Below are 18,676 nucleotides of genomic sequence, written 5' to 3' on the forward strand. Positions count from 1 at the left end.
AAACATTATCATTTAACAGGTAATATTTTGAATGATTTTGTAATTGTACATATTTCAGAACATGACAGAAAACAAAACATTAACCCAAATACTACAGTAAAATAAAAGCTTTGGGGTTTTCATTGTAAAGGCAATAAGACAGGTAATAGGTTAAAAGTGGATTACTGAATCAGAGTTTGAAACTGTAAACACATGTATTTGTTATTTCAAACTAGATTTTTAGGAAGTTTTTTTGTAAATGCTTTCTTTAAGCCCTTCACCCTGTTTTCAACCATGCAATTCTTTTCATATATTACTTATAGAGAGCATGGTCAGCATTGCCAAGAGATCATAGTGCCATATGCATGTCAGACCACATACAGAAATATTAATATAATGTGATTTGTAAGGGAGTCACTGACAGTGACCCATACATAAGCTGATTCACTGTTTGTATGGTGCAGATCACCTCCCTTCTTTATCTATGGGAAATAAAACCCTGACCATGGATGGTTCCACTTACAATCCCCACCCCTAGCTGTCATATATATCATGTTCTATTTATGTGCAAATGTTCATTTATCATTATATTCCTTTTATGTCATTTGGAACCAGGTCCACATACACAGGTGTCAGTACCTGTGTTCCACCTGCATGAACACATAGGACTGTACCTGCAAGAAATACAAACTGACCCAAACATTGAAAAACACATATAAAAATCACATATTAACGTCATTCAGTTTACACATAGACACTGCAGACAAACAATTTCAAAAGTGAGTCAGGAGGTTGGTAAGAAGATGTAGGGCTTGTGGTCATGGGAGGGGAGAGGATGTGGGTGGGAGACGGGGCCCAGCAGGGTGAACCAGAATGCCTGCCCTGGTCCCGACCCCTCCCCCCATACACACACCACACAGGGAAGGGGGCAGCAGCCTGGGAAGCCCTTTGCCCATCTGGGAGCATTTCCTGCAGCAGGCTGGGGGTTCCCTATCCCACCCCACAGTGAGCGGAAGAGGATGATAGACTTGATGGTATAGAACAAAGTACTCATGTTTCTTTTATTGGGAGTGAATGTGTGAACATTCTGAAACTAGTTGGAAATAAAATCAGGTGATAGTGGCGATGCTGATTTGAAAAGCACGGAGAAGGACCATGTCGTGGCCATGTCCTCGGTGTCCACAGTAGCTGCTTGTGAACAAAGACCACTACAATTAGATTTATAACCGACTTTAAATCTCTCTCTCAGAAATGTGCTTCACAGAACACGAGACAACTATGGAAAGTACTGGAAAAAGTACTGTACCATCAAAACGGCAAACGTGAAAAATGAAAGAATTGCAATTGCATGTTAGATTGAGAAGGGTCAAGGTAGGGCAGAGATAGAGCAGAGGGGAAGCAGATGGAGGAAAGAGGGCCAGAGGGTAGGGCGTCAGGGCGTTATCATGAGTTATGGGCAGAGAAGTCTGACATCTACAGTCAAGAGAACCTGGAAGGTGGTAGAAGCAAGAGACCTGAAGAAGAGATGAATGTTGACTGAAATGGATTTGATAACTGACTGGCTTAATGCCTAACATAGCTGAAGCATGCGAACATAGTGCCAGGCTTGACTCATTTAAGCTTAAATTTTGTACCTTCTGGCCTCTGTTAGATAAGAAATTTCCTCACAGACCTCATACAGATACTATTCTGTGAATTCAGACACCCCCAGGCCGCAGGTTCCAAAACCAGCCAGGTTCCTGCAAGGCTTGGGCTGCTAGAGAGATGTGGTGGTATCCTGACCTCACTCCCTGCCCACCCTGGGATCTGGGCAAGTGACCTGACTTCTGTGCACCTCGCAGTAATCCCTGCCTGGATGGGTCGAGTGAGGACTGAATATAAAAGCAATCACGTGTGTGGAGTCCTAAGCACGCACGGGTCGGGCCAGCTGCATGGGCTGTGTGGACGGCCGTCATCCTCGTGCCCACCCCAGGCTGCAAAAGCCCCTCTCACATGGCGAGCCGGCAGAGGAGGGCTTCATGCTGCATCCATCATCGCTCTAAAAGGGCTTGCTTGTTTCTTTTCACATCTTCGAACGTATTTTCTGTTAATACGGCATCACGCGTTAAAATAATGCAGCACTCCTTGGCTGCCTCTTCCTCCCTCACTACCCGCCAGCCCCCTCCCACCCCACACAGATCCTTCTGGGTTTCTTTTCTCTCTATCCTTGCTCCTTGGTGATCCCATCCATTGCCTTTAGTGCCTGATTTCTATTTCTAGTCTAGATTCTGGGCTCCAAACTAGAGTGTCTCCACTCAAATGTGTCACATCAGTGTTAAGCTGAGCACGTGTGAAATGGAATATCCAAATGGAATATCCAGATGAGCCGGTGAATGGATGGCACTCGAAGGCCCCAAAGGCCAGAATCCTCCTCCTCACCAGCGGGCCCAGCCCAACAAGTGACATGTCAGGGAACAGTCAGTGGGCTTTTGTCACTGTAGAAATGGTCTGTGGATGTGTTTTCCCTACTCTTGAGAGTCCTGAGACCTCTTGACGGTGGAGACCCCATCCTGCACACCTCCAGTTCCCTTGAAGAACCTCCCACAATGCCTTGCACAGAGTAAGTGCGTATTAACTGCCGGTCAAGTTGAATTTTTGCTGAACGCTTCCCACGTTCACCAAATGCTCCAACCTTCATTCCAAGAAGCTTCGCCCACAGTACAAAGGCCCCTGTGTACTTCTCCCTCGAAGCCATCAAGGCCCCAAAGTGGACACTGGAGGCACACTAGCCCCTTTCCTGCGGCTCTCGCCTCTGTGGTTTGGCAGCCTTTGGCACCCTCCCTCAACTCCCGGCCCTCGGCGGTTGGGTGAAACCATTGTCAGTCTGCCCAGAACTGGAAGCAGAAGGAGACTGACGCACACGCAGGCCCTCACCCGCAGGCCATTCTCAGAACCCGTCTTGTTCCTTTCTCCTCTCCTCTGCCCTGGGGAGCCACCCACTCCCCCTTAGTGGTCATCTCCTTCCACATCAACACACGAGGGATTCTCTGATGTGCTCATCTTACCCTCACTGGGGGTCCCACAGGGGAGGGGACAATCTTAGAGGCAGGCCCTGTTTGCTGGGACCCTCCTTGGCCCAGCAGAGCTGATAGTGGGAGCCTCACTGGGGGAAGGGGTGGGAGGGAGGCTGGCACTGGTTTCCCCTCCATGCTGCTCGTGCTCAGACAGCCCCAGTGACAGCGCCTCGGTACCCCTCCCTGACGGATCGCTCAGCATTTCTTCTCCCCTCCCCCTTCCCCCCCCCCCCCCCGCCGCAGTTCCGACATAGGCTTCACCCCCCCACCCCCCGCCCCTGGGCCCTACAGGGATCTGCGCAAGTTCCCAGGGGCTGCCTCTCACTTCACCTCCTACCCAGGTCGACAGGTCGCCATAGCCAAATGGAGTGAATGAGGGGCATTGGTGTAGGGACAATCTGGAGCGTTGTCTGGTTGTTGCTTGGAATTTAAAAGACAGCCGGCACCAGCCTTGCCAGAGCTATCTAAACTGAGCAAAAGGACTTGGGTCCTGGGATGGGGTGGTACAGAGGAGAAGACAATTGTAGAGCAGGGAAATGTTCAGAAAATAGTTATTGGCTATGGTACGGGGGCTCCGTGCCTGGCCCAGACGCAGTCGTTCGTGTTAGAAATGTACTTAAAATTAAGTTTGGTTGTGCTGATAGAATATCATTCTCTGTGTCCCTTTTCTTAATAGTTAATAATTACTAAGTGTTCATTGTAGAGTATTTGTGGTTCCAAATCCCACTCAAACCAATTCTAAAGGACAGTTATAAGCCTGCCTGGGATTTTTATTATTACTTCAAATAAATGGACCATTAATTAAGAGTTAGAAATAGTTTTGTTATACTGAGATTTTTCTTAAAACAGCATTTCCAAAAGGCCAGTTCTAAAGTCCTTGATAAATCATATGATCTGAAACAACAAACATTTATGAATCAGTCTTGGTTGGTCTGACAGGATAAGGTCAAAAGCCCAATATCAACACCTATTTGACCCTGCAGGTATAGGGCTAAGGAATACTGGGAAGAGAGAGCAATATCTCTGAGAGATATGTTTATATCATATCAGATAAATAAACTGTCTCAGGAGGAAAGGGGTTGATAGAATAATGGGATATCTGCTGAGTAGATACAGATAAGAATGGGTCTGCAAAAGAGGTACATAGGTTGGGAAAGCAGTGTGTCTGTTCTCAATGTTTTTTTGATTTTTTAAATTTATTTTATACATGTATATTTTACCTTTGGGAATCTTTTTTTGCAATAGATTTCTCTGTTTGCATGAAGTGGAAGCCTATTCGCAGTTTCAATTTTTTTTTCTTTGCTGAAAATTATTGAGTTACTTGGATATTTCTGTTGGAGTTAGTATCAGTACTGCCCTTTCCCATGAATTGAAGTAATAATGGTTTTCCTATCAGCCATATTCCAGGAATCTCCTTGGTGTATCAGAAGTCTCCCACAGGATGTCTTATGTTGGGTTGCCAATGTGCCTATGCACCATGGCTCTGAGATTTGAGGCAGATCCCTTGAATCCTACACATAAACAGATGATGGCCTGAGCCAGCCCTTTTTCTCTAACCTGCTTACTTACGTCCTCACTGCCTGTTGTTTATGGAGCCAGGCTACGGAGTCAGAATATTGGGGTCCTATTACAGTGGACTGACCTTCACCCTTGGCACATCAGTTCCCCTGTCACTGGTTTTAGAGCTAGAGGGCTTGGACTTGACCTTGGTAGCAGCTCCTCACCAGCAGTTTGACCTCAATCAAGTCACTTAATGCTCTGAGTCCCAATTTCCTCTTCTGTGAAATAAGAATAACAATTAGTACCTACTCTTGCTCACAGAATTGGTGTCTGTTCCTTAACTCTACCATTCATCCATTCAATAAACATTTATTAAGAATTTACCTACTTATAAGGCGGGTGGACAAAGATAAATAAAACAGGACATATGCCCTGGAGGAGCTCTTTGTCAGGTGTTGAATGGATCCAGGAAGGTAATACACACATTAAGAAAACAACTCTACTTCACACCTACTAAGGTGGGCTATCATTTTAAAAAATGGAAAAATGATCAAGTGTTGACAAGGATGTGGAGAAATTAGAACCTGGTGCATTGCTGGTGGGAATGTCAAGTGGTATAGTCACTCTGGAAAACAGTGTCACCACGCTTCAAAAAGTTGAAAATAGAATTATTGTATGACCCAGCATTTCTACTTCTGGGTATATACCTCAAAGAATTGAAAGCAGAGACTCAAACAGAGGTTTGCATACCAATGTTCATGGCAGCATTATTCACAAGAGCCAAAGGTGAAAGCAACCTAAGCATGCATCAACAGATGACAGGAAATGCAAAATATAGTATATGCAAACAACTGAAGATATTCAGCCTTAAACAGGAATGAAATTCTGTCACACGCTACAACATGGATGAACTTTGAAACACTGTGCTAAGTGAAAAAAGCCAGGACAGATGTCGTATGATCCCATGTAAACGAGGCACTTAGAATAGGCCAACTCTTAGAGACAGAAAGTGGAATAGAGGTGACCATGGACTGGGGGGGAGTGGGAGAGGAATGGAGAGCTGGTGTTTAATGGATCCAGAGTTTCAGTTTGAGATGACTGAAAAGGTCTGGTGATGGCTGCACAACATTGTGAATGTACTTAATGCTACTGAATCATACACTTGAAACTTGCTTAAATGGTAAATTTGATGTTATATATATTTTATGATTAAAAAAACTATCATCTCTAAAATGCTATAGAAATGCAGGATGGTTAACTTGAGTTCGGATTCATGAGATTGGGTTTATATCAATCCCTCTTTTAAAAAGTGCGGTATGCATGAAATTACTTTTTCACTATTTATTACGTGATATTGAAGAAAAAGCATCCATCCAGATAAACTTTAATAATAATTTATTTATGCCGCATTGTCTTCCAAAAAGAATTTGAGGTAGTTTACTCTAAAAACATCAGAGTAATGAATGAGGTCAGATCCCATTGACATAGACAAAATATAGAACCTGAGATACAAAAGAAGAAGAGAGGGAACAGATAGCACATCAGCAACAGAGCAAAAGTCTCAGCTGTGGGCCTTCCAGGAGCCAGGGAAGGGTTTCTATTCGAATATCAGACCTTTTCTTAATGCTTAAAATATCATTGGTTTCAACGTGATCATTGTGCAAGTCTGTAGTGTTCACGTTGCTACCACTTACAGTTCTGAGAATTGGTTGTGTAATTAGAGAACACCTAATCGAACCAGAAGAAGGATGTAGAATCAAGAACATCTTTTCTTAAGTCAGAGCCCTCAGGGCCTATTCTGTGTTTAATGAAACGAGCTCCTGGACAGTTGCCTGCCCTGCTGGCCAAATGCATCTCCTGCCCCTTCCTCTGGGCTCCTGCATCAAGTCCACACTGTAGCCTGGTAGGATGAGCATCTCCTCCATCCGGGGTCCCCCCTGCCTCCCTGGCTCCCCATCCAGCCCCTGCCCCAGCAGCGTGGTTCCTGCCAGCTCCGTGTGTGGCCAGAACTCCCAGACCCTGCTCATGTTTCCTTCTTCTTGGAACACCCCACTGTCTTCCTGGCCAAGCCCTCACCCCTTCCAGAGGACAGTTCAGATCTCACCTTCTCTGGAACATCTCCAGCGCACGCTGAATTTCCCTCTCCTTGCTGTTGCAGTGCACTCTTCAGTTACACATTAGCGATTTAGTTCATTGAGGATGTGAAGGAATAGAAAGTCTTGTGAGAAACGAAGAGCAAGCTGTGATTACACCAAAGACCACATCATACATTTTATTAGAAATGGTAATATATTTAGGAAATGATCATTGAGAGCCAGCACGGATATTCAGTCTCATTGAATTTGGCCTTTTGACACACAAAGAAATGAGCACCCTGAGAAAGAAAGTGACTTGCTCAAGGTCACCCTGTATATTGGAGATAGAAATAGAAATTAGGTTGAAAACCTAAAGCCCTGAAACCCAGTATTTTTACAATATCATACTAGTTTCTTTTTAATTTGTGTTTTATTTAGTGATCAGGAAATAGGACTTTGGATGTATTCCAAACATAGGCAGAGAGGGGAATTGTTAACAGTGTGAAGAACATTGGCTTTGCTCAAGGCAAGCGTTTTTGGCAAGTCACTTTGAGGCTCTGGACCTCTTATTTTTTCATCTGCAAAATAAGGATGAATTGAATGGTCTTTAAGGTTGTATTTGCTTCTGGCATTTTATGAACCTACTGGACTGTTGGCCCAGGCCCACCAAATAATTTATGAGTACTGGTAAAGCATACATGTCTCGCTTCTACTTTCTCCTCTACACTGTTCCCCTCAGCCTGGGACATACTTCTTTCAAATGTTTTCCCTTGCTTCCTTTCTTTTTTAAACTCAGCTTAAAATTCACTCAACTCAAAATTGGCAGTGTGTCCTGCTACCCTTGGCTTAATTTCAGCCCCTCCTCTGCACCTAACTTCTCTGACTACCTGGTACCTTATCACACTGTATTGGAGTCATTGATTTTTCTTGTCTCTGCCACTGGACTACAAACTAAGGCCTAGGATTATGGTGCATTTCTTGAGCCCAGGTGGCTAAAATGGTGCCTGAAAACAGTAAATGTTTGGTAAATGGATCCAATGTTTTTTGCCTGGGAAGTAAGGAAAAGACTATGGTACCAATTTCATTCAAAGCTGTTAGAAACAGTTTTCATGGAAAAGGGCGACTTGGAACTGAGTTTTCAAGAATGATTAGAATTTGAAAGGGAGTATAAAATAATAACACTGGTCTAAGAAAGTAAAGGCGGGGGGAGTGAAGGAGGTGGCTAAAAGAAACGGGTCAGATCAGTGTTACTAGTTTGAACAGCAGAACATCTGCATTAAGTTGTCTGGGGTGCTTGTGCAAATTAGAGATTCCACCTGTAATTCCCACCTGTTACTCCCCATCCTGGATCTGTCGGTCTGGATTTACCTTTAGGACAAACTCCCCAGATAGATTCTTTTTTTTTTTTTTTTAAAGATTTTATTTATTTATTTGACAGAGAGGGGGAACACAAGCAGGGGGAGCAGGAGGGGAAGAAGCAGGTCTCCCGCAGAGCAGGGAGCCCGATGCGGGGCTCGATCCCAGGACCCTGGGATCATGACCTGAGCCGAAGGCAGACATTTAATGACTGAGCCACCCAGGCGCCCCTCCCCAGGTAGGTTCTTATCACATGAACGGAGAGTCTTGAAATCCTGGAAGGGAATGTTGGCAATTGTGGGCAACTGGAAGCTATTTTAAGTTTCTAAAGAGGGAGAATGATGGTATGATGGAAATGGAGCTTTAGGAAGGGCATAGACTAGTGGTTTGCAAAATAGATTGGTGGGAGGGAGCCCTCGGAGGCCAGGGGAGCTGCCAGGAGTGCACCAAAGTATTCAAGATGAGAGGAGGGGAGAGTTTGCTTTCTCCTGGCCGAGCCGTTGATGGAGAATAAACAGTGACTCCAAGAGGCGTGTTAAGAAATGAAATGATGAGGCTTGGCTACAGACAGGTTATATAAGCAGTAATAGTAGAGAAGAGTTTGAAATGACAACTCTGCTTTAGGGTTCCAGGAAATGGCAGTTCCACAGATACACATGCTACTTTTGTCTAAGGAGTTCTGTTTCCACCTGAGGTGGTTGCGGCGTCTGGGAGGCACCCAGTTGACGAGTGTGTCAACTATTGGCAACATGGGCTCGAGTATACCCAAAGGTCTGGGAGGGACATAATGATGTGGGAGGGTCAATAGCATGAGAGGAGAGGAAAGAAGGAAGCTGAAAACCTGAACTCAGAGTTGTGGGAGCAGCAACATTGGACAGGGGGAGGACGATGGAGCAAGGAGGGAATAGGGAAGAAGCAGAGAGGTGGGTGGTGAATGAGGGTTGAATAATAAAGAGAAACCAAAGGGAGACAAAGGCTTAAGAAGGTGAGTATCCATTATGTCAGATGTGCTATAGTGTTCGAGAAGGAAAAGAACAGTCCTTTCAACTTGGCAAAAAGGGTTTTAGATGAAAACTAACTGTTAAGAAGTGAAAATCTATAATACGTTCTGATGTGTGTGTTGTGATCTATCATACCAGGAGTAATTAAAAACTCTTCATGGCAAATTGTGTTGACAATTAACGAGCAAAAATAAAAATACACTTCAGACAGGCTGGTTTCCAAAAGGATACTCTTCTATTAGAGAGCTAGGAAACGGGGAGGGGAGCAGGAAGGGATTAGGATGCATGGACAAAGAAGAAATCTTTAAAAATCTTAACATGTATGTATGTTAATGATCTTGCTTACAAAATAGGGTTGCATTCAGGTTTTATTTTTTATTTTTTAAAAAGATTTTATTGATTTATTTGAGAGAGAGAGAGCAGAGCGCGCACGAGAGAGAGGGAGAGAGAGAGAATGCGCGCGTGGGGGGGGGTGAGGGGAGGGAAGCGACAGAGGGAGAAGCAGGCCTCCCGCTGAGCAGGCAGCCTGATGTGGGGCTTGATCCTAAGACCCTGGGATCATGACCTAAGCTGAAGGCAGAGGTTTAACCAACTAAGCCACCCAGGCGTCCTGCATTCAGTTTTTTTTAAATTTAATTTTATTATGTTAGTCACCATACATTACATCATTAGTTTTTGATGTAGTGTTCCATGATTCATTGTTTGCGTATAACACTCAGTGCTCCATTCAATACATGCCCTCTTTAATACCCATCACCAGGCTAACCCATCCCCCCTCCCCCCTCCCCTCTAGAACCCGCAGTTTGTTTCTCAGAGTCCATAGTCTCTCATGGTTCATCTCCCCCTCCAGTTACCCCCTCTTCATTTTTCCCTTCCTACTGTCTTTTTTTTTTTTAACACATAATGTATTATTTGTTTCAGAGGTACAGATCTGTGATTCATCATTCTTACACAATTTACAGCGCTCACCATAGCACGTACCCTCCCCAATGTCCATCATCCAGCCACCCCATCCTTCCCCACCCCCCACCACTCCAGCAACCCTCAGTTTGTTTCCTGAGATTAAGAGTCTCTTAAGGTTTGTCTCCCTCTCTGGTTTATCTTGTTTCATTTTTCCCTCCCTTCCCCTATGATCCTCTGTCTTGTTTCTCAAATTCCTTGTATCAGTGAGATCATATGATACTTGTCTTTCTCTGACTTATTTCGCTTAGCATAATACCCTCTAGTTCCACCCATGTCATTGCAAATGGCAAGATTTCATTTTTTTGATGGCTGCATAATATTCCATTGTATATATATACCACTTCTTCTTTATCCATTCATCTGTCGATGGACATCTTGGCTCTTTCCACAGTTTGGCTATTGTGGACATTGCTGCTATAACATTGGGGTACACGTACCCCTTCAGATCACTACATTTATATCTTTGGGCTAAATACCCAGTAGTGCAATTGCTGGGTCGTAGGGTAGCTCTATTTTCAACTTTTTGAGGAACCTGCATACTGTTTTCCAGAGTGGCTGCACCAGCTTGCATTCCCATCAATAGTGTAGGAGGGTTCCCCTTTCTCCATATCCTCTCCAACATCTGTTGTTTCCTGACTTGTTAATTTTAGCCATTCTGACTGGTGTGAGGTGGTATCTCATTGAGGTTTTGATTTGGATTTCCCTGATGCCGAGTGATGTTGAGCACTTTTCCATGTGTCTGTTGACCATTTGGTTGTCTTCTTTGGAAAAATGTCTGTTCATGTCTTCTGCCCATTTCTTGATTTGATTATTTGTTCTTTGGGTGTTGAGTTTGATAAGTTCTTTATAGATTTTGGATACAAGCCCTTTATCTGATGTGTCATTTGCAAACATCTTCTATTCTGTCAGTTGTCTTTTGGTTTTGTTGACTATTTCCTTTACTGTGCAAAAGTTTTTATCTTGATGAAGTCCCAATAGTTCATTTTTGCCCTTGCTTCCCTTGCCTTTGGCGATGTTTCTAGGAAGAAATTGCTGTGCCTGAGGTCAAAGAGGTTGCTGTCTATGTTCTCCTCTAGTATTTTGATGGATTCCTGTCTCACATTTAGGTCTTTCAACCATTTGGAGTCTATTTTTGTGTGTGGTGTAAGGAAATGGTCCAGTTTCATTCTTCTGCATGTGGCTGTCCAATTTTCCCATCACCATTTGTTGAAGAGACTGTCTTTTTTCCATTGGACATTCTTTCCATGCATTCGGTTTTTAAAAGAGTTTTCATTCTTGCCCCTTGGTTATGGTGGCATCTGAAAAAAAAAAAAAGAGATGTCATAGAGAATACAACCAGATATCCAAAGCTCTGCTTTTATGCTACCATGAAATACGGCTTCAGAGAAGAAACAGTTCCTTAAAACACATTACCCCTCTGTTTCATCCTTAATGACCTCAGGGTTGGGAGGTGGCGGGGAGATCCACTTTTCTTTTCTTTTTTTTTTAAAGATTTTATTTATTTATTTGACAGAGAGAGACAGCGAGAGAGGGAACACAAGCAGGGGGAACGGGAGGGGGAGAAGTAGGCTTCCCCCTGAGCAGGGAGCCCGATGTGGGGCTTGATCCCAGGACCCTGGGATCATGACCTGAGCCGAAGGCAGATGCTTAACAACTGAGCCACCCAGGCGCCCAGAGATCCACTTTTCAATGTAAAACAAAGTGACAGGATGTACACTAGTGTAGAGTTCATCACTGCAGGCTGATCTGGCATGGTCAACTCCATTTGGTGCTGTAAGTACAGTACTCTACCTCTGGATAGATATCCATCAAGACATAAATTGCTCTAGGTGTTCAAAGGTTTTTACATTACTTGAGTATTTTCCATGTTTTCTGTTCTTCATCTACATTATATATACTTGATGGCTTGAGATGTTAAATCCTTGATAGCCTTTTCTACAAACAAAGTTATGTGCTTTGGAATAATAAAGCAGGCAATCATCAGAAAGAAGCATACATTTTCTCCCATTTAATAATGTTATTTAAAAAAAAAAAAACTAAGGAGAGGATGGAAAAAAAAAAGAATCGCTTAACAGTGGTGTGAAGGTGATTTAAAAAAAAAAAGAATCTGAACTGAAACCTAGGTGGATGGTGTACAGGGGAATTCCTATCATTGGAGTTGTACCCATTGCACTTGAACAAGTAAAATGAAGTGGTTGGATGAGATCTCTAGACTGTTTCCAAACTATGAACTGGGACATGACCTGACAAGGGATTTTTTTTCCTTCTGAGTTGTGAATATTTTCTTGTGTCAGACTCCTAAAAACTCCTAAGAGTCTCTAAGTTCTTACATAACTGTTGAGTAATAAAATTGATTTCTACCCACCACCTAGTTATTTCTGTCTTCTGACTTCAGGTAATTGTCAATATGTCCTTAAACAGATTTGCCAAGTTGCTTAAGCCTAGCACTTCATAAGGGCTTAAAAGGCTGGCTGTACTCTGGTTTTCTATGAATACTTAACTGCGGCTATGGTCCTACTTGATACCATGGCTCATAGAAATATATTGGTATTGAAGCCCCTATTTCCTTCTGACATAGCAATTGTCATTTTGGGATGATTATAAAAAGCAGAACCTCTTAGTGACTTTGTAGCTCAATGTGATCTTAAAGTAGCTTTTTGATAGCCTGTATACTTCTTGAATTGTATCTTCTGTCAGTGACCATCCTTTACCAGTCTTATCTAATAATAGGTGTTTATAAATAGATGTGAAGAAGACATACAAATGGCCAGCAGACACATGAAGAAATGCTCAACATCACCGGGCATCAGGGAAATACAAATCAAAACCACAATGAGATACCACCTCACACTGGTCAGAATGGCTAAAATTAACAACTCTGGAAACAACAGATGTTGGTGAGGATATGGAGAAAGAGGAACCCTCTTACACTGCTGGTGGGAATGCAAGCTGGTGCAGCCACTCTGGAAAACAGTATGGAGTTTCCTCAAAAAAGTTAAAAATCGAGCTACCTTATGACCCAGCAATTGCTCTACTAGATATTTATCCAAAAGATACAAACATAGTGATTCGAAGGGGCACATGCACCCAATGCTTATAGCAGCAATGTCCACAATAGCCAAACTATGGAAAGAGCCCAGATGTCCATCAAGAAACGAATGGATAAAGAAGATGTGAGATATATATATATAATGGAATATTACTCAGCCATCAATAAGAATGAAATCTTGCCATTTACAATGACATGGATGGAAGTAGAGGGTATTGTGCTAAGTGAAATAAATCAGTCAGAGAAAGACAATTATCAGATTATTTCACTCATATGTAGAATTTAAGAAAACAGATGAACATGGGGAAGAGAAGGAAAAATAAAATAAGATAAAAACAGAGAGGAAGGCAAACCATAAGAGTCACTGAACTCTAGGAAACAAACAGAGTTGTTAAGGGGAGGTGGGAGGGGGAAGGGATAATTGGGTGATGGGCTTTAAGGAGGGCACTTGATGTAATGAGCATTGGGTGTTATATGCAACTGATGAATCACTAAATTCTACCTCTGAAACTAATTTTTAAAAAAGAAAAAAATAGATGCAAAAATTGTTATTTTTAAGAAAAGATAATTGTTGAGCTATAAAATATGTAAGTTGTAGGTTTTATTTATATCTCTCATATGGGGTTTATATGCCATAACCTCCAGTAACATTCATTTCAAAATGTCATATGAACCATTTTTTAAATTATAAAACTGGTAAGTTTTTTAAATCACAGATTGTAGAAGAGCATAGAGTAAAATGTAAAAATTCTCCTTCCCTGTTTTCTAGCCTTCAGTACAACTCTCCAAAAGCAATCACTGTTAACAGTGTCTTAAGTTTCTTTGCATGAATTTTCAAAGCATACACAATTTTACGGATATATGTACACATACTCATTTTTACATAGTCATACTATGTAAACTGTTCTTCATCTTGGTTTTTTTTTTAAGGTTTATTTATTTATTTTGGAGAGAAAGAAGGGGGGAAGAGAGAGAACAAACTGGGGGGAGGAGCAGAGGGAGAAGGAGAAGAAGACTCCCCACTGAGCAGGGAGCCTGATGTGGGGCTCCATCCCAGGACCCCAGGATCATGACCTGAGCTGAAGGCAGACGCTTAACCAACTGAGCCACCCAGGTGCCCCATCTTGGTGTTGTTGTTTTTTTTTAATTTACTTAAAATACCAAGACTGTGTCATACTAGCATGACTCAGCTTCATTCTCTTTTTAAAACTGCATGGTATTTCATTATATATGTGTGTGTACCATAATTTATTGATGAGAATATAAGTAATTTCCAATTTATATCTGGTTGTTGTGGAAGTGCAAATAATTACGATAATGAACATTCTTAGAAATGAAATTACTGAACCAAGGGGTTTCAAATTTTTTAAATTTTGAAGAGATATTTCCAAGTTATCTTGCACATAGTTACACTTCTTTCAATATTATCTGACACTGTTTCCACATTCTTATCTATCAGTCTTCTTTTGAGATTTGAAATTTCTGCCATTATAGTAGTTGAAAATTGTTGCTTCTTTTTATTATGCCTTTATTGGATTAGCGTGCATTGGGTATTTTTTTCATAAGAAAAATAGTCATTTTTATATATGTGTGAATTTCCTGTATTTTGTCCTTTGATTATTTTCCCTTGACATATCCATTTAATGAGAGAAAAAGAAACCCTTTACTAGGTTAGACTACCATTTATTTATGTATTTTTCTAATTTTTTTAGCTCAGCTTTATAATTTTTATTTAATTATTTTTATTTTAATTCCAGTGTAGTTAACATACAATGTTATATTGGTTTCAGATGTACAATATAGTGATTCAGCAATTCTGTACATTACTCAGTGCTCATCATGATAAGTGCACTCTTAATCCCCTTCATCTATTTCGCCCATCCTCCCATCCACCTCCCCTCTGGTAGCCATCAGTTTGTTCTCTATAGTTAAGAGTCTGTTTTTGGTTTGTCTCTTTTTGTGGTTGTTGTTGTTCATTTATTTTGTTTCTTAAATTCCACCTATGAGTGAAATCACACGGTATTTGTCTTTCTGTGACTGACTTATTTCCCTTAGCTTTATACTCTCTAGATCCATCCGTGTTGTTGCAAATGGCAAGATTTCATTTTATGACTGAGCAATATCTCACTGTAGACCTATACCACCTCTTCTTTATCCATTCATCTATTGATGAATACTTGGACTTCTTCCATAACTTGGCGATTGTAAATAATACCGCAGTAAACACAGGCATGCATATATTTTCTTGAATTAGTGTTTTTGTATTCTTTGGGTAAAAACCTAGTAGTGGAATTACTAGAATTCTACTTTTACTTTTTTGGGGAAACTCCATACTGTTTCTCACTCTGGCTGCACCAGTTTGCATTTCCACAAACAGTTGTACAAGGGTTCTTTTTTCTTCACATCCTTACCAACACTTGTTGTTTCTTGTCTTTTTGATTTTAGCCATTCTGACAGGTGTGAGGTGATATCTCATTGTAGTTTTGATTTGTAGTTCCCTGATGATGAGTGATGTTGAGCATCTTTTTATGTGTCTGTTGGTCATCTGTATGTCTTCTTTGGAGAAATGTCTGTTCATGTCCCCTGCTCATTTTTAATTGGATTATTTGGGATTTTTTTTTTTGGTGTTGAGTTGTATAAGTTCTTTATGTATTTTGGATACTAACTCTTTATCAGATATGTCATTTACAAATATCTTCTCCCATTCCATAGGTTGTCTTTTAGTTCTGTTGATTGTTTGCTATGCAGAAGCTTTTTATTTTGATGTAGTCCCAATAATTTATTTTTTATTTTATTTCCCTTGCCTCAGGAGACATATTTAGAAAAATGTTGCTATGGCCATTGTCAGAGAAATTACTGGGATAGGTTACCTTTTAATAGATAACCTACCAACAGTTCTCAGGAAACCATAAATGTATGTATTCCACACATGATCACCTGTACAAACACTAACTCACTTAGAGGCCTAAAAGAAAGCCCAAAAGAAAAAGTGTCTGAGAAGAGAAAGAAAACAGTCTATCTGGAGATAGATGTGGGGACTGGCCTCATGCTTTCTATTACTTTTCTATTGCTATAAAAAATATGACCATTAACTTAACAGCTCCCAGTTTCCTGTGATAGAAGTCCAGGCACAGCATGACTGGCTTTTTACTCAGGTCCCACAGAGCTAAAATAAAGTTGGTCAGCTGTGCTCAGTATTCTCTTCTAAGTTGATCTGGTTGTGGCAGAATTCAGTTCCTTGCAACTGTAGAACTAAAGTCCCAGTTTCCTTGCTGGTTATTAACTGGGGGCCACTCTCAGAATCTAGAGACAGCCTATGTTCCTTATCACAGAGCCTCTCCCATCTCCAGAGTCAGCCAAGGACAGCTTCCCTTGTGTTAAAGCTTTCTCATGCTTCCAGTCTTTCTGACTTCCAGACCCAGATCTGATGAGTTCATGAGACTAGGAAAGCCCAACCAGATAATCTACCTATCTTAGGGTCAACTGATTTGGAACAAAACAGAATGGCAAAGACCTTCCACAGTAGCACCTAAATTAGTGTTCAGTTAATTAACTGGGAGGAGGTGTATGTATGCAAGGGGTCAGGAATCTGGGGGGTCATCATAGCATTCTGCCCACCACAACCCCCACCTGCCTTCCTCAAGGAAAGCAGACAGAAGTCATGTCTGTTGTCTGAGGACACCAATCCTACTGAAACATTAGATGCCAGAGAAAGGGAGCAGGACTGGAATCCATCTAACCTCATGCATAACAAAGTCCCACCCATGCGGGTCAAACATCTTGATATGAGCAATGAAACAGCAGAAAGCTGCAGAGAAAATCTCAGAAACCACACATACAATGTAGGGGTCGGGCAGGCCTTCCTGACCAAGGATCAAAACCTGGCATTTCTGACTCCACAATCTCTGCCTTTTTGACCCCTACACTGTGACCCACCAGAGGACAGGTCATTCATTGGCTGTACAGATAGATTTTGAGTCCTCTGACCTTACTGTTTCTTCTTATGCCAGTGTGATCAGATGTGCTTTTGTGAGTTGTTGGCCTTGGGTATTCAGTAGAACAGAATGAACTGACCACAACCTAAGTAGGTAAGCCACTCAAGGGAACCGTAGTGATGAGCATTATTCTAAAAGAATTCTAAAAACCCTCTCTTCCCTCCCTCCATCTCTTTCTCTTTCATATTCCCACCTGCTGCCGTGATTCAGGCGCATCATACATGACCTGCTTGAGACGGAAGAGATTTATATAAAAGAGATTAAGAGCATAATTGATGTAAGTAGACTGGGGTAGTGGACATTAAGCATGTATTCAAATTAGAGTTCTGTTGCACAAAGAGACTTAAAATAGTTGCCGTATGTCTCTAGAATTTCCACCAAGAGTTCAGGTCTTATAATATCACAAGTATCTTTCCAATAGGAATAAGAACATTCTTATGACTAGTGATCCGTGTAACTAAATAACTTCCAAAGGATTGTATCAATTCATACTGATTTTAGCAGGGCCCAGTAGGTTGCCAACAATGGACATGATAATTTGAATATTTTTGATAATTTAATAAGGGAGAATTGTTTCAAGTAGGATTTTTTGCTTGAGAGTGAAAATTTGAATTTTTCCTATTTTCCTAAGAGAATAATCTGAGAAATAAATGATCTGTACAAAGTTATAATAGAATTTTTATAATAAAATATCAAAAGAAAATAAAATCTCCAATAAAAAAGGGGATGTTAATACAGTCTGATATTCATGCTGAATGAAATATTATTCAACTGTTACAAAATATTTTGAATAATATGTAGCAATGTTGAAAAATGCTTATAAGATTAAACTAAAAACAGTATTAAATAAGCTTTTAAAAAGTCATGAAGGAAATATAATAAAACAGTAGTAATTGCATTTGGTTGTAAAATGATAGATAAGTTTTTTGCTTTCACACTTGTATAACATAAACATTTAAAAAATATATTTGTTCTTTCTATAAAATGCCATTTTATTATCACTGCCATTTAAATTTAACCACCTTCTTCTGAAGATGGACACATGAAGGGAATAATACATATCAAAAGAAAGCATTTGATGAAATGGCTTTCAGGAAATAAGTGTGCCATGTTTCCCAGTTATTAAAGTTTTGGTCCCTAGAGAAGCTAATTCAGATCATCTCTTAAATGTTCTTATCTGTAAAACCTATCTTGTTTCCACCTTTGCAGGGATATATCACTCCAATGGATTTTATTTGGCTGAAGCATCTGATTCCAGATGTTCTTCAGAATAACAAGGAGTTTCTCTTTGGGAATATTAGAGAACTTTATGAATTTCACAACAGGTATATAATAATTCGAACTATCAGGAAAAATGGAAAGTAAGAGAAAAATGGAAATCAGACTGATGGGATTTGGAGATGAACATGTGTAGACATTGCCAGGCTTAGGCAAGTAGTCCAGAGTCAATGGACTTGGTTGGGATGGGATGGGATGAGAAGGAGGGGAGAAGTGCCATAGATCTCTGAGGGAGAAGGGGAAAGGCATCAATGGAGCATGTACCAAGTGTCAGGCATTAATGTTATATTTTTTGTGTGTTCCTTTGCTTATTTATCTATTCATGTATCTGCCTTTATTGAGGACCTCTTCTGTGTCAGGCACTGTGTTCAGCGTTGGGAATACAAAGATCACCAAGACACATGTCCACATACCTACTATCATCAAG

General features: G+C 41.1%; 1 protein-coding gene across 2 annotated transcripts in view; it reads left to right on the top strand.

Moving 5' to 3' along the window:
• MCF2L2 (MCF.2 cell line derived transforming sequence-like 2) overlaps positions 1-18,676 on the top strand; it is a 254,266-nt gene that overhangs the window by 167,009 nt on the left and 68,581 nt on the right. For both annotated transcript variants that reach the window (XM_088025244.1, XM_028100844.2), the window contains exons 16-17: positions 17,182-17,248; positions 18,181-18,296. In XM_088025244.1, the coding sequence (XP_087881370.1) occupies positions 17,182-17,248; positions 18,181-18,296 (183 nt within the window). The remainder of the gene's footprint in view (positions 1-17,181; positions 17,249-18,180; positions 18,297-18,676) is intronic.

This window comes from Eumetopias jubatus, unplaced genomic scaffold, assembly GCF_037043125.1.
Source record: "Eumetopias jubatus isolate StellerSeaLion01/CBP00866 unplaced genomic scaffold, mEumJub1_p1.0 scaffold_1, whole genome shotgun sequence".
Lineage (NCBI taxonomy): Eukaryota > Metazoa > Chordata > Mammalia > Carnivora > Otariidae > Eumetopias > Eumetopias jubatus.